This window comes from Dryobates pubescens, chromosome Z, assembly GCF_014839835.1.
Source record: "Dryobates pubescens isolate bDryPub1 chromosome Z, bDryPub1.pri, whole genome shotgun sequence".
Classification (NCBI taxonomy): Eukaryota; Metazoa; Chordata; class Aves; order Piciformes; family Picidae; genus Dryobates; species Dryobates pubescens.
In genome coordinates, this window is record NC_071657.1 from 120929425 (window position 1) to 120942815 (window position 13391).

The 13391-nt window shown below is 50.7% G+C and overlaps 1 protein-coding gene across 1 annotated transcript in view; it reads right to left on the reverse strand.

The window, feature by feature from the left end:
• Positions 1–5861: 5861 nt before the first annotated feature.
• Positions 5862–13391, reverse strand: part of PPP6R2 (protein phosphatase 6 regulatory subunit 2) — a 72455-nt gene continuing 64925 nt past the window's right edge. Inside the window, exons 23-24 of the mRNA XM_054177927.1 lie at positions 8451–8606; positions 5862–6364 (exon numbers count right to left, since the gene is read on the reverse strand). Coding sequence (XP_054033902.1) covers positions 6313–6364; positions 8451–8606 — 208 coding nt within the window. The 3' untranslated portion in view covers positions 5862–6312. The remainder of the gene's footprint in view (positions 6365–8450; positions 8607–13391) is intronic.

Consider the following 13391-nt stretch of genomic DNA (forward strand, 5'->3'; position numbering starts at 1 on the left):
GTTGGACATCAGCAGAAACTTCTCCACTTGAAAGGGTTCTCAAAGACTGGAACAGGCTGCCCAGGGAGGTGGTTGAGTTCCCATCCCTGGAGGGGTTTCAGAGCTGAGGAGATGTGGTGCTGAGGGCCATGGTTTAGCCCCAGACTTGGCAGAGTCACAGAAGGGTTGGAGTGGATGATCTTCAAGGTCTTTCCCAACCCATGGTGTGATTCCCTGACTTGAAGGCACTTGGTGGCTGGAAGGACTGAGACTGGGCAGCAAGGAGGACACACCCTGGTGTAGCCCTTTAGTGACTGGCACTGGCTGGACCAGATGATTTCCAGAGGTCACTTCCAACCCCACCTTTGTGTCCCTTCAGCTCCTTGGCTAATTTTCAGGTGATTTGGGGATCCCACCAGGTAACAACAGAACCACACTTCCTTTCGTTATGTTGATTAGGAATGTCCTTCATCCACCTCACCCAAGCCCATCCACTGGTCAAATTGGGATGGCTAAGCCTTGTTGACCAACTATTCTGTGGAGGTGGTTTCTTCTCCTACTTCCTTCTTTTCCAACCTCTGCATTCATGGCTCCTCCATTCCGCTGCCAGCTGCACCTCTCCAGACACCAGGAAGGGCAGGCCAAAGCCTTGAGAGGCTCAGGAATTTCCACCAGGCTTTGCTGAGGACATGATCCAGATGAACAGCTTGGGATGTTGTCTGTATAACTGTGAAGACTTAAGAGAAGCAGGAAGAAGAATATGGAGAGAAAAAGAAGATGGGTTGAGGACAATTTTGTTTTGCAGGGGTCAATTTCTGGTGGAACTGCTGAACCACAACCACCTTGGTCCCTTCCAAGGACCACCCCACCTAATCCTCAAAGCATCTCATAAACTACCTGAGTTGTCAGTTGGACTTGATGACCTTAGAGGTCTTGTCCAAAGATGATCTTAGAGGTAATCTCCAACCAAAACACTTCCACGATTCTCTGGTAACCCTTCCATTTGAAGCTGGTGGATCACCTTTCAAGAGGACCTCATCTCTTTGGGCACTCAAAGCCATGAACCTAACTCCAGATTTCCTTTGGCGTGAAGAGGGTTAGGAAGCCACCTGCCTGCCCAGAGTGCTGCAGACATAATTAATAATTAATTAATCCAAACCACTTGAGGTTCATCTGTTATGGGTTCATCTCCATGGCTCCAGCTACTCTTGGTTCTTCTGCAGCAGATTTTTTCTGCCTACAAGCTCTACAACCATGTTCCCCACCCAAGTATAAGACCCAGCTACTAAAGACAGGACTTTGGACACCCAGCAACAGTCAGCTTGACATGATGGTGGCATTGCCTGGTGGCCACAACATCTACAGGAGCGTGTTCTTGGATGGATGTGCCATGTCCATCGCTTACTGTTAGCTGAACTCAGAATGTTTTAAGCACTAATGGTGCAAAGAAAGCTCTCTCCTCTCCCTCTCCCAGCATGACAAGGTTCTGCAGCAGCAGTGATGACATGGACAACAGTGGTGGGATCACTGGGCTCTCTCCTGGTGCACCACATCAGCACCCAGCTGGGTGAAGCACTGAAGCAGAACCTTCTAGCTGAACCATTTCCCACCCCATTAAGGTGTGCCTTGTGTGTCTGGGCCTTCTACAATGAATGGTGATGACTTTGCTGTTGACCATGGAGACAGGACAAAAGGTAGGCTGGTGGTGCTGAGGCTGCTTCAGCAGGTTCCACAGAAGATCCAGAGATGGAAGAACACAAATTGCAAATACTTGGTATCTACAGACAGGTTCAGCAGACTCCAAATTGAACCTAGTGGTAGACACCATGGTGACATGAAAATACTGCAGGTCAGTGAAGGACAGTGCTGGATGCAAGCTCTGTTTGGTCTCCACCACTTTTTGACCATGGATCAAAACAAGCCAAGGGGTTTTTGAAGGATCCAGCAGAGTTAAGTCAACCCTTTACAGCAGGCAACACATCCTGCTTCAGCCTTGCATAAGAGACCTTCACACACATGGGGTGAGCAGGTAACAGAGCTTTCCAGCAGCCACTGTGCTTGGAGATGCCACCACCATGGAGACACCCATGCAAAGGGATCCAAAAGTCACTGTGTGCTATGTCTTATGGTCACTGGACACAGAAAGCAGACACTGAGCCCTGCTGCCCTGCAGAGCATCTGGGAAGGCAAGAAGGAAAGCTCAAGATAAGGACCAAGAGAGGCCGCAGAGCACAGGCAGTGGGACCTCCCAACCTCTACAGATCTCTGTGACCCCAGGGAGATGAGGAACTCAGGCTTGGAAAGATATCTCTGCATGATTTACCTGTAACAAGGAAGCCACCATTTGACCCCAGACCTGTCTTCAACTGCCTATTCCAACCCACCAAGCATGGAGAAAGTTTCCAAGGCCAGCTTATTGGCTGGGGTGAAGAACTGGGAGAGAAGCATGGGAGTCACGAGGAGGAGTTCAGAGCTCAGATCTCACAGGTGAAGAAGTCATTCAATGCAAAAAGGAAGAGAGCTTGAGCAGCTCTATAGAAGCCCAGCATGGTGGGGTGGGAAGGGACCTCTGCAGATCATCCAGTCCAAGCTCCCTGATCCAGCAGGGTCACCCACAGCAGCTTGCCCAGAATCAACAGCCAGGTGGGTTTGGAAGCTCTCCAGAGAAGGAGACTCCACAAGCTCTCTGGGCAGCCTGCTCCAGGCCTCCACCACCCTCACAGCCAACAACCTCCTCCTGATGGAATCTCCTGGTTTCCATTTGATGCCTGTTGCCCCTTGTCCTGTCACTGGGCACGACTGTCAAGAGTCTAGCCCCATCCTCTTGTCTCCCACCCTTTAGCTCTTGCTGAGCATTGATCAGATCCCCTCTCAGGCTGTTACTCTCCAGGGTCAACAGGGCTCTCCAGGGCTCTCAGCCTTTCCTCCTCACAGAGAAGCTCCAGGCCTCTGCATCTTCAGACTCCACAGGATGCTCTCCAGTAGCTCTCAGTCTTTCTGGAATTGGAGAGTCCAGAACTGGACCCAGTTCTCCAGCTATGACCTCAGTAGGGCAGAAGAGAGGCGGGCAAGAACCTCCCTTGACCTGCTGGCCACACTACTGCATGCATACAGGGGCGGGGGTGGGGAGTTAGATTATGCAGAAGGATCAAATTGTGTCTGTTGTGGGCACTTCATCTCATGATCCTAAATGGACTTGGTCCTAACTGTGTGTGGGAAAACCCACAAGCACCATGAAGAACCATGAATAAGGACAGACTGGAAGAGAACTGGAATCATCACCAGGAATTTTAACAGGACTGAAGCCCAACCATGGTCCTCAATGAGTTGTGCTGATGTTGGGCTAGATGAAGGACTTCCCAGGTTTCAGAGCATCCTTTTGGGCTGCTCAAGGAATGCCAAGGAGAACCTGATTTGCATCAAAGCTCTAGCACCAATCCTCTGAAGAATTAAGACTTGAACGTGTCTCCAATGAGGAACCCAAACCCACTGGGGCCACTTCTGATTGTCCTGGCTAAGAGTGGGATCCATCTCCACAGTAGACCAAAGCACAAGGTGGAGATGTTTCGACCTCCCAACTCAACACAACTTTTGTCTACTTTAAATTAGGAGGAGGGACTGAGAAGACTTCCAAACCAACCACCTGCTTCCTGAGGACCTGCAGCTGAAAGAGACCTCAGCGAGGTCAATGGCACCCAAGTGGTACACCACTCTAGTGGTGGAGAAGCTGTGGCTTCTGAGGTGCACCCAGTAACCTCTCCCCAGTAAAACAAACCCATTCTCTCTGGGCACACCAGGAGGAGCTCATTCTGCAGGGTCCTCACCACCACTCTGATCCAGCAGTGAAGATGTTTCATTGACCTCATTGTTCCTCCTACACCACATCTCAAGGTGGTTACGAAGGTTCCACCTGCACCACACACCTGTCACATTAAAAACAAAGGATTTGGGAGAAGGCTGGAAACTGGTGAGGATGTCTGGGATGGGAACACCAGATCTGGGTGAGGAACTTGCTTCCTCATTACCCATGCGAGGACATACCCAAGAAGGAGCTGTCGGGCTCCCACCATAGAATCACAGAATTGTTAGAGTTGGAAGGGACCTCAAGGATCATCCAGTTCCAACCCCCCTGCCATGGGCAGGGACTCCTCACACTAGATCAGGCTGCTCACAGCCACATCCAGCCTGGTCTTAAAAACCTCCAAGGATGAGGCTTCCCCCACCTCCCTGGGCAACCTGTGCCAGTGGCTCACCACCCTCATGGGGAAGAACTTCTCCCTAACATCCAATCTGAATCTACCCACTTCTAGTTTTGTTCCATTCCCCCTAGTCCCATCACTCCCTGACACCCTAAAATGTCCCTCCCCAGCTTTCTTGTAGGCCCCCTTAAGATACTGGAAGGCCACAATAAGGTCTCCGTGGAGCCTTCTCTTCTCCAGACTGAACAGCCTCACCATGCCAAACTAACTCCATTTTCCACACAAGGTTTTGGACTGCTGAAACAAATGGTGTTTACCATCTGACAGGTGGTTCCAGCTCACAAAAGCAGACCCAGACTTCTCTGGTTAGGCTACAGGGGGAGAAGAAAAGGGCTGGAGAACTGATGCTGGCCACCTGGTGTTCCCAACCCAAGCCTGCTTCTGCAGGTGGCCCAGCACCTGCACCTGTATGATTGATGTGCACATGGTCTGGGAACAAGCTCAGCACAGAGGCCAGCACCACGGGGTGCAAAGCTGGGTCTGAAACCAGCATGGTCTTCACAGGAGCAGGTCACTCAGCCAGCACTGAAGATCCTGTGCTCCAGACTCATACAGACACCTTCAGCTGATCTTGCTCCCAGGTAGTGTGAAGCCCAGGCTGCTTCTCCACACTGTTCTACTCTCCTACCCCAGGGCAGTGGTGTGCATCCTCCTCACCCAAACTTCTCCAGGATCTGGGGAGGAAGAGGAGGAGCCCTATGCTGGGGCCTTTCCGCTCTCTAACGCTGTTATCACAAGGTACAAAGTGCAAAAGTGTTGCTGTTCCTGCATCCAGTAAAAACATTTAAAACCAAAAACAAAGAGAAAAGGATCTCCAGAACCAGGTGAAGGTACATCAAGTCTCCAAAAAAAAACAGCCAGCAGACACCTGGTGATCTCTTAGTGCCACATCTGCTCTCCTTCCTGCACAGCAGCAGTCCAGTGGATCATGATCCTCTCAGTTGGCCACCAGCACACTACCTTCTTTGCGTGTCCTCCAGCCAACAGAGAGGGATGACAGCTGAGAAGCTGGGTATGGATGGCTTGGACTTGAAGAAGCCCAACTACTACCCGAGCCCAGATCCTTCAGTGAGCTGTCCCCAAGACAGAGGAGAAGAGCACCCAAGCCCAGATGCTTCAGTGACCTGTCCCCAAGACAGAGAAGAGGAGCTTTGAGCAACCTGAAGGCCAAAACTTCTTGGTTCTCCAAGAGTTCCAGCATCATGAGAAGTCAGCAACTCAACCTCTCTGGCCTGGGACAAGATCCCTGACATCCCGTCCAACCCTACCCCACCCCAACTATAAAGTCAAAGCCCTCCCTGCTCCACCACCCCTTTTTTGAAGTGTTTGCATCTCCTCCTCCTCTGCAATGTTTCTGGTAAGGCTTTTATTGCTATACAAAAGCGGTGCAAACGCTGCCCTCAACGACAGCTTCCAGCAGGAACTTTGGTCACACGACTTTGGGACTTCTTGTGCAATGTCCAAGTCCCCCTCGTTAGACCTGCTACCTTTCTGAAGAGAAGCTGAATACTGTGTGCAAGAAAAAACAGGACTCAACCCCAAAGAGAAACAAACAAACAAAAAAACCAACAACAACAACAACAGAAAAAAAAAACACCCAAGGATTTTTTTGGGGGCGGGGGGGGAAAGGGAGGAGAAGGAACTCAAATTGGGCAGAAGGCTTGCTTGAGAAGAATCTCATCATTCCTTGAGGAGAACCTCATCATCATTCCTTGAGGAGAAAGAACCTCATCATCATTCCTTGAGGAGAAAGAACCTCATCATCATTCCTTGAGGAGAAAGAACCTCATCACTCCTGTGATGACTTCAACTGCTCAATGCTACATTTAGCCAATGCCAAGTGTCTCTTCCAACCAAGACTGGTGGGTGTCTGGTCCTGAACGCCAGCAGCTCTCTCTCATCAATGCAGCATTTATTAAAAAATAAAATTAAAAAGGAAAAAAAAAAACCCAAACAAAACCAAAACAAAATAAAAACAAAACCAAAAACTGAACCAAAAAAAAAATAATTGACAAATTGCATCACCAGGGAGCAGCCTGGCCTGGATCACACACGTCCCATGGCGTTGGCTTCATCAAGCAGGACCATTTAACGTGGCTTCAGCACAGGGCAAGGCTTCTTCTTTCCTGAGGAGAAACCCAAAGAGGACCATTAGAGAGTCATAGGCTGGCTTGGGTTGGAAAGGACCTTCAAGATCCTGTAGTTCCAACCTCATGGCACAGGTAGGGACATGTCCTACAAGAGGTCTAGATGAATTTTGGGAGGTCTTTTAGAGACTTTAGAGGTCCATTCCAACCCAAACCACTCTATGATTCTGTGATTCTAAGAGCTGGCTGTTCAAGGTCACATCTAACCTGGCTTTCAACATTTCCAGGTTTGGAGCCTCCACAACAGAATTAGAGAATGGTTTGGGTTGGAAAGAGCTTTAAGATCTTGGAGTCCAACCATCAACCCAGCACTGTCAGGGCACCACCAAACTGTGGCCATCAGCACCACATCTCCATGGCTCTGAAAACCCTCCAGAGATGGGGACTCCACCACTGCCCTGAGCAGCCTGGGCCAGGCCTGGACAACCCTCCAGGGGCAGAAATTGTTCATCATGTCCAACCTGAACCTCCCCTGGGGCAACTTGAGGCCATTTCCTTTTGTCCTGCTGCTTGTTCCTTTGGAGAAGAGACCCACCAGGCAACTTCTCTGGGCAACCTGTTCCAGTGCCTCATCACCCTCATGGAGAATTTCTTCCTAATGTCTCATCTCAATCCAGCTTCTTCCAGGTTGAAGCTATCCCCCCTCATCCTATCACTCCACGCCTTCCTCAAAAGTCCCTCTCCAGCAGCCCCCTTTAAGTCCTGAAAGGCCACCAGAATGTCCTTCTGCAGCCTTCTCCAAGCTGAACAACCCCAACCCTCTCAGCCTGGCCTCACAGCAGACAGCTTCCAGCCATCCCACCATTGCTGTGGCCACTTTTGTTCCTGCTCCAACAGGTCTGTGTCTGCTGTGCTGAGAGTTCCAGAGCTGGCCCCAGCACTGCAGGTGGGATCTCAGCAGAGTGGAGCAGGGGGGCAGGATCCCATCCCTCCACCTGCTGCCCACACTGCTGGGAACCAGCCCTTGGCAGGTTAGGTCTGAGCTCTGACCATACATTGCTCATTGCCCCAAGGAACAAGAACAAGAGGAAATGGCCTCAAGTTGCCCCAGGGGAGGTTCTGGTTGGACCTGAGGAACAATTTCTGCCCCTTGAGGGCTGCCCAGGACAGTGATGGAGTCTCCATCCCTAGAGGGCTTTCACAGCTATAGAGATGTGCTGAGGGCCATGGCTTGGTAGTGCCCTGGTAGTGCTGGGCTAAGGGTTGAACTCCATCATCTTCAAGCTCTTATCCAACCCCTACTATTGTGAGATCACAGCTACAGCTCTACCCTGTAGTACAAAGTGCTCTTGAGGCCCTCCAGATGTGTAACTGACCACAAGCTCATGGTTCTCAACCACATTCAGTGACCTGGAGTACTGCAGTCATCCAGTTCTGAAGCCCCTGTTGCAGGAAGATCTGGATGTGCTGGAGTGTGTCCAGAGAAGGGCCATGAGGATGATTAGAGGGCTGGAGCACCTCTCCTATGAAGACAGGCTGAGGGAGTTGAGGCTGTTCAGTCTGAAGGAGAGAAGGCTCCAAGGAGACCTTATTGTGGCCTTCCAGTATCTTAAAGGGGCTACAAGAAAGCTGGGGAGGGACATTTTAGGGTGTCAGGGAGTGATAGGACTGAGGGAAATGGAACAAAACTAGAAGTGGGTAGATTCAGATTGGATGTTAGGGAGAAGTTCTTCACCATGAGGGTGGTGAGCCACTGGCACAGGTTGCCCAGGGAGGTGGTGGAAGCCTCATCCTTGGAGGTTTTTAAGACCAGGCTGGATGTGGCTGTGAGCAGCCTGATCTAGTGTGAGGTGTCCCTGTCCATGGCAGAGGGGCTGGAACTGGATGATCCTTGAGGTCCCTTCCAACCCTAACAATTCTGTGATTCTGCCTCCCTGGGCAACCTGTGCCAGTGTCTCAGCACCCTCATGGGGATGAGCTTCTTCCTAACATCCAATCTGAATCTACACATTTCCATGTTAGTTCCATATCACTACCTGATAGGTCCCTTCCAACCCCAACGATTCTATGATTCTGTGACCTGGTGGCAACCACAGCTGACACCAGAGAGCTGTGAGCACCTCACCTGTCTTTTGTGGCCGTTTCCGTGACAGCGGCGACGACAGGGGCAGTGTTCTGGCGCTCCTCTGAGCACTGGGCCAGGTTGTTCAGGGGCTTGGATGCTTTTGTCGTGGCGATGTCGCTGATGCTCAGCTTATCGATGACCATGCAGTCCGCCTCGCTGTGTGGGGAGAAGTCAAGTTCAGGTTAAAATGTCCATTCATGGGGCTTTGAAGCCCCCCAGAGAAAAGAACCTTCCTCCTCCTCTCCTACAGCTGGTCACCAAAATCCCAGGAAGATGAGAAGACTGAAAAGAAATTGGGATTCAAAAGCAGTGGTGGCATCCTGGAGGCCAAAAGTCAACAAGACAGTCAACAAGTCTTGCCAAGAAGTCAAGACAACCTGCCTAGAGGTCAGCAAGACTTGCCAAACAGACACAAGCTCAAAGGCATTCCCACCTCCCCCAACAAAATCCAACCTAAGAGCTCCCCACACATCTCCAATGCCTGCAAGCCAGATGTTCTACCACCCTCTGCAACCACCTCTGCTGGTGTGCTCTTCTATACGCAAACATGGAAGACAAACAGGAGAAGGATGCAAATGTGAAGGACCTTTAGACAAGACTGAAAGTCTAGAGGGTCCAGAAAGTCAAGCTTACAACTGGGGACCAACAACTCCAAAGCAGACTGCAGGTCTTAGAGTTGGTCAGTACTGGGACACAGCCCAAGCTGGGAAGGAGCTCAGAAGACCCTCTGGTCCAGCCTTTGGTGGGAAAGGCATCCTAGAGGACTTGATTACCCCAGGATTGTCTTTTCTGGCCCAACGTCACCAAGGAGATCTCCAAGCTCCTCAGATTGGTTGGCAAAGCCTGTTTGTGACCTCAGAGGCTCCTAAGGCTGACTTGTTCTACAGGCCTGACCCAAGTCACGCCTCATGCTTCTGGGTGCACCTGGAGAAAACTTCAATTTAAGGCTAGGACATAAATCCTGAGGAAGTAAACCTGAGCTGACTGGAAGGCCAGGGGCAAGTTGGCTGAGTGGCTAGGGGCCAGTTGGCTGGGCAGCCAGGGGCGATCTCCAGTCAAACTGGGTCACATTAACTCACTTTCAGCAAGACATTAGAAGATAGATTCCCATCCCTGAGGGACAACACTTTCATGGAATAGAATCACAGGATCAGTAAGGTTAGAAAAGACCTCAAAGATCATCAAATCCAACTTGTCACCCAAGACCTCATGACTGCTAAACCATGGCACCAAGTGCCACATCCAGTCCCTTTTTGAATACCTCCGGGGATGGTGACTCCACCACCTCCCCTGGGCAGCACATTCCAATAGCCAACAATACTTTCTGTGAAGAGCTTTCTCCTCACCTCAAGCCTAAACTTCCCCTGGTGCAGTTTGAGACTATGTCCTCTTGTTCTGGTGCTGATGGCCTTGGAGAGGAGACCAACCCCCTCCTGTCTGCAACCTCCCTTCAGGTAGTTGTAGAGAGCAATAAGGTCTCCCCTGAGCCTCCTCTTCTCCAGGCTAAACAACCCCAGCTCCCTCAGCCTCTCCTCATGGGGATTGTGCTCAAGGCCTCTCACCAGCCTCATTGCCCTTCTCTGGAGTGCAGTGATTGCCCCCAAGATGATGTCAAAGATGTCTCATCTCCCTACACCAGAACACATCAAACCCTGACAAAGCAATTAAGTTGTGAGCACAAAACCTCCAGATCTTCTCCATTTGCACTGAAGAGATCAACATCCTAAGTGGAGAAGTGATTTTGGTGAACACCTCTAATTTTTGCCTTCTAAGGTAGAGGACAAGCTTGGATGTGGATGATGTTCAGGTTCCCCAGGTGGTGGAGACCCCATCCCTGGAGACATTCATGGTCAGGCTTGCTGGGGCTCTGAACAGCCTGATCAAGTTGGAGATCTGGGGATGGACTGTATGACCTCTAGAGGTCTCTTCCAACCCAAAGCATTCTATGATGTTCCTCAAAAGTTTAGTGAGGAACATCACTCCAGTCCTGGTTTCAGGAATGATTTCTCAGAGCAAGTAAGAACCATGGAAAGAAAGCTCAGCAAATGACCAAGCTGGAAGTCCATCACCAGCTGCTGGTGGAGGTGACAAGTCCATATAACCACGGTCTGGAAATGAAGACCTGATGGAAACAGTGAGGTCAAGCTTCTGTTTCTGTAGCTACTTTTCTGTGTGTCCTGGAAAAAAACAACATGAAAACTGAGCTCAGAACATTCATCTTTCTGAAGGACTAAGAGGCTCTTCAGAAGACATTCCAGAAGAACAACAGAAAAACCCACAACTCAAAGAATCTGTTGACGATAGATGAGACAGCAGAAAATTGACCCAAGCAATCAGAAACATCATGAGATGATGACTTCCCACACGAGAAACTGCAGCTCAGGAGGTTTCCATCCCCCAAAGATAAACTTCTTCAACTCAACCACTGAAGTTTCCATGACACAAGGACTCCCATGGTATGAAGACCTGAGGTTATGTGACCACCAAAGGGGTGGTGGAAATTAAACTCTCCCCAAGAAGCTCATGGAAAAGCCAAGCTGGACACGCAAACCTCTGCAGAAGGACAACTGGTAACAGGGTCAACAAAACCAAGGAGGTTGTGTGTGGAACACAAAATGACCCAGGGAGGAGGGATCAGAAAACGTCCACTTCTGCCCCAGAATGAACTCCAGGACCTTGAAATATTTATCATGAGTGTTCCTCTGCTCAGCTGTTCTCAGCAGCTTGGCTGTGGCCCTCAAACACTACTCTGGTATGATCTGGCTGCCAGCTTCATCAATCTCCACAAGATCCCATCATGGTGGGGTAGGAACGGACCTCTGGAGCTCATCCAGTCCAATCCCCCTGCTCAAGCACAATGGCCAGGTGAGGCTGGAAGCTCTCCAGACAAGGAGACTGCTCTCTAGGCAGCCTGCTCCAGGGCTCCACCACCCTCACAGCCAACAAGTTGCCCCTGATGAAATCTCCTGGGTTCCAGCTGGAGCCCCTTGCCCAGTGTCCTGTCACTGGGCATCACTGACAAAAGTCTGGACACATCCTCCTGCCCCCATTCTTTAGCTCTTGCTGAGCATTAAGATGATGCCCTCTCAGGCTGCTCTTCTCCAGGCTCAGCAGCCCCAGGGCTCTCAGCCTTTCCTCCTCACAGAGATGCTCCAGACCCCTCAGCAGCTTCCCAGCCTCCACTAGACTCTGTCCAGTAGCTCCCAGTCTCTCAAGAAGTGGGGAGCCCAGAACTGGATCTGGTTTTCTAGAGGTGGTCTCACGAGGGCAGAGTGGAGGGGGAAGAGAACCTCCCTTGACCCGGTGGCTACACTCTTCTTCATGTCCCACAGGAGACTCTTGGCCTTCTTGGCCACCAAGGCACATTGCTGGCTCATGGTAACCTTGTTATCTCCCAGCACTCCCAGGTCCAACTCCATGGAACTGCTTCCCAGTAGGTCACTCCTCACCTGTACTGCTGCAGGGGGTTGTTCCTTCCCAGGGCGAGACCCTCCACTTGCCCTGGTTGAACTTCATGAGGTTTCTCTCCAACAACTCTCCAGCCTGGCCAGGTCTCACTTGGCAGCAGGCAGCACAGCCTGATGGGGGAGTCAGCCACTCCTCCTTGTTTGATGCCATCAGCAAACTGGCTGAGGTTCCACAATGTCCTTTCATGCAGGTCACTGACAAAGCTGTTGACAAAGACTGGACCCAGTTGTGACCACTAGGGAACACCATGAGCTCCAGGTCTCCAACTGGACACTGCACAACCAATCAGAATGCTCCATGGACCCAACCACACGTTTATGTGCTCCAACCCTGACTGGGCTGATGGCAGGGACAGAGTGTTGTCACCTTCTGAGAACAGAACTGTTCCCTCATGGTGAGGTTAAGGTAGGAGAACGAAGACCACAAACCTCTGTATCTACTGCAGACTCTTCCCAGTGAAGCTGTGATACCTCTCAGATTTCTCACTCCAAAGGAACCTTAGAAGCTCCAATCCAAAGCCACTTAACAACTTTTCCATGCGTCTGTCCAGAGCTCTTTTTTCCCAGTGGACAAAGCACAAGGAAGCTTGTAGATGCTGCCTACAGCCTTGCCCTCTAGATGTTCCTACAGGAGAGCCTGGACAATTCCTTTTATGTTCACCAAGTTCAACGTGGTGACCAAATTCTGCTGGTTAACCACCTTCTAAGTTTGTAAAGTTAGGTCACTGCAAACAGAGATTCCTCTTTTCTACAAGCCCTGCAAAGCTCTGAGATACCTAACCACCATCAGTGCACAACCTGGATGGCCAAATTCGTCAGTCATAGTGAAAGATAAGCCTAGAAGACATGATCTGCATGGACCTGCATGTCCTAATGGTCCCTTCATCTTCACCTCTAGAAGGTTTGAATGTAGTCTGGATAAATAAGGAGAGAGATAGAAGCTCTCCCCTCAGCCTCCTTTTCTCCAGGCTCAACAACCCCAGGTCTCCCAGCTGCTCCTCACAAGTTCTCCAGCCCCTTCTCCTCCAGACCCTTCCCCAGCTTTGTTGCCCTTCTCTGGACCTGCTCCAGCCCCTCAATGTCCTTCTTGGAGTGAGGGACCCAAAACCACCCCCAGGATTCCAGGTGTGGCCTCAGCAGCGCCCAGTCAGAGGGACAATCCCTGCCTTGCTCCTGCTGGCCACACCATTGCTGATCCAAGCCAGGATGTGGTTCCACTCTTCTTGGTGGAATCTTTATCCACATCTCACTGCCAAAGGGTCTACAAAAGATTCTACTGGAGGCTCAAGCCAGCAAAGAGCTTTTGGGGTTTGGTGAAGGAAGGTTTGGCACTGAATGAAACACCTTAGAGTTGAATTCTACCCACCTCTGAAGCTCACTGGGACACTCTTTAGATATCCTCTAGCCTCTTTAGGACACAGACTCATGGACAACCAAACCTCATGAAGACTCAGTAGGAAGAACACAGTGCTAG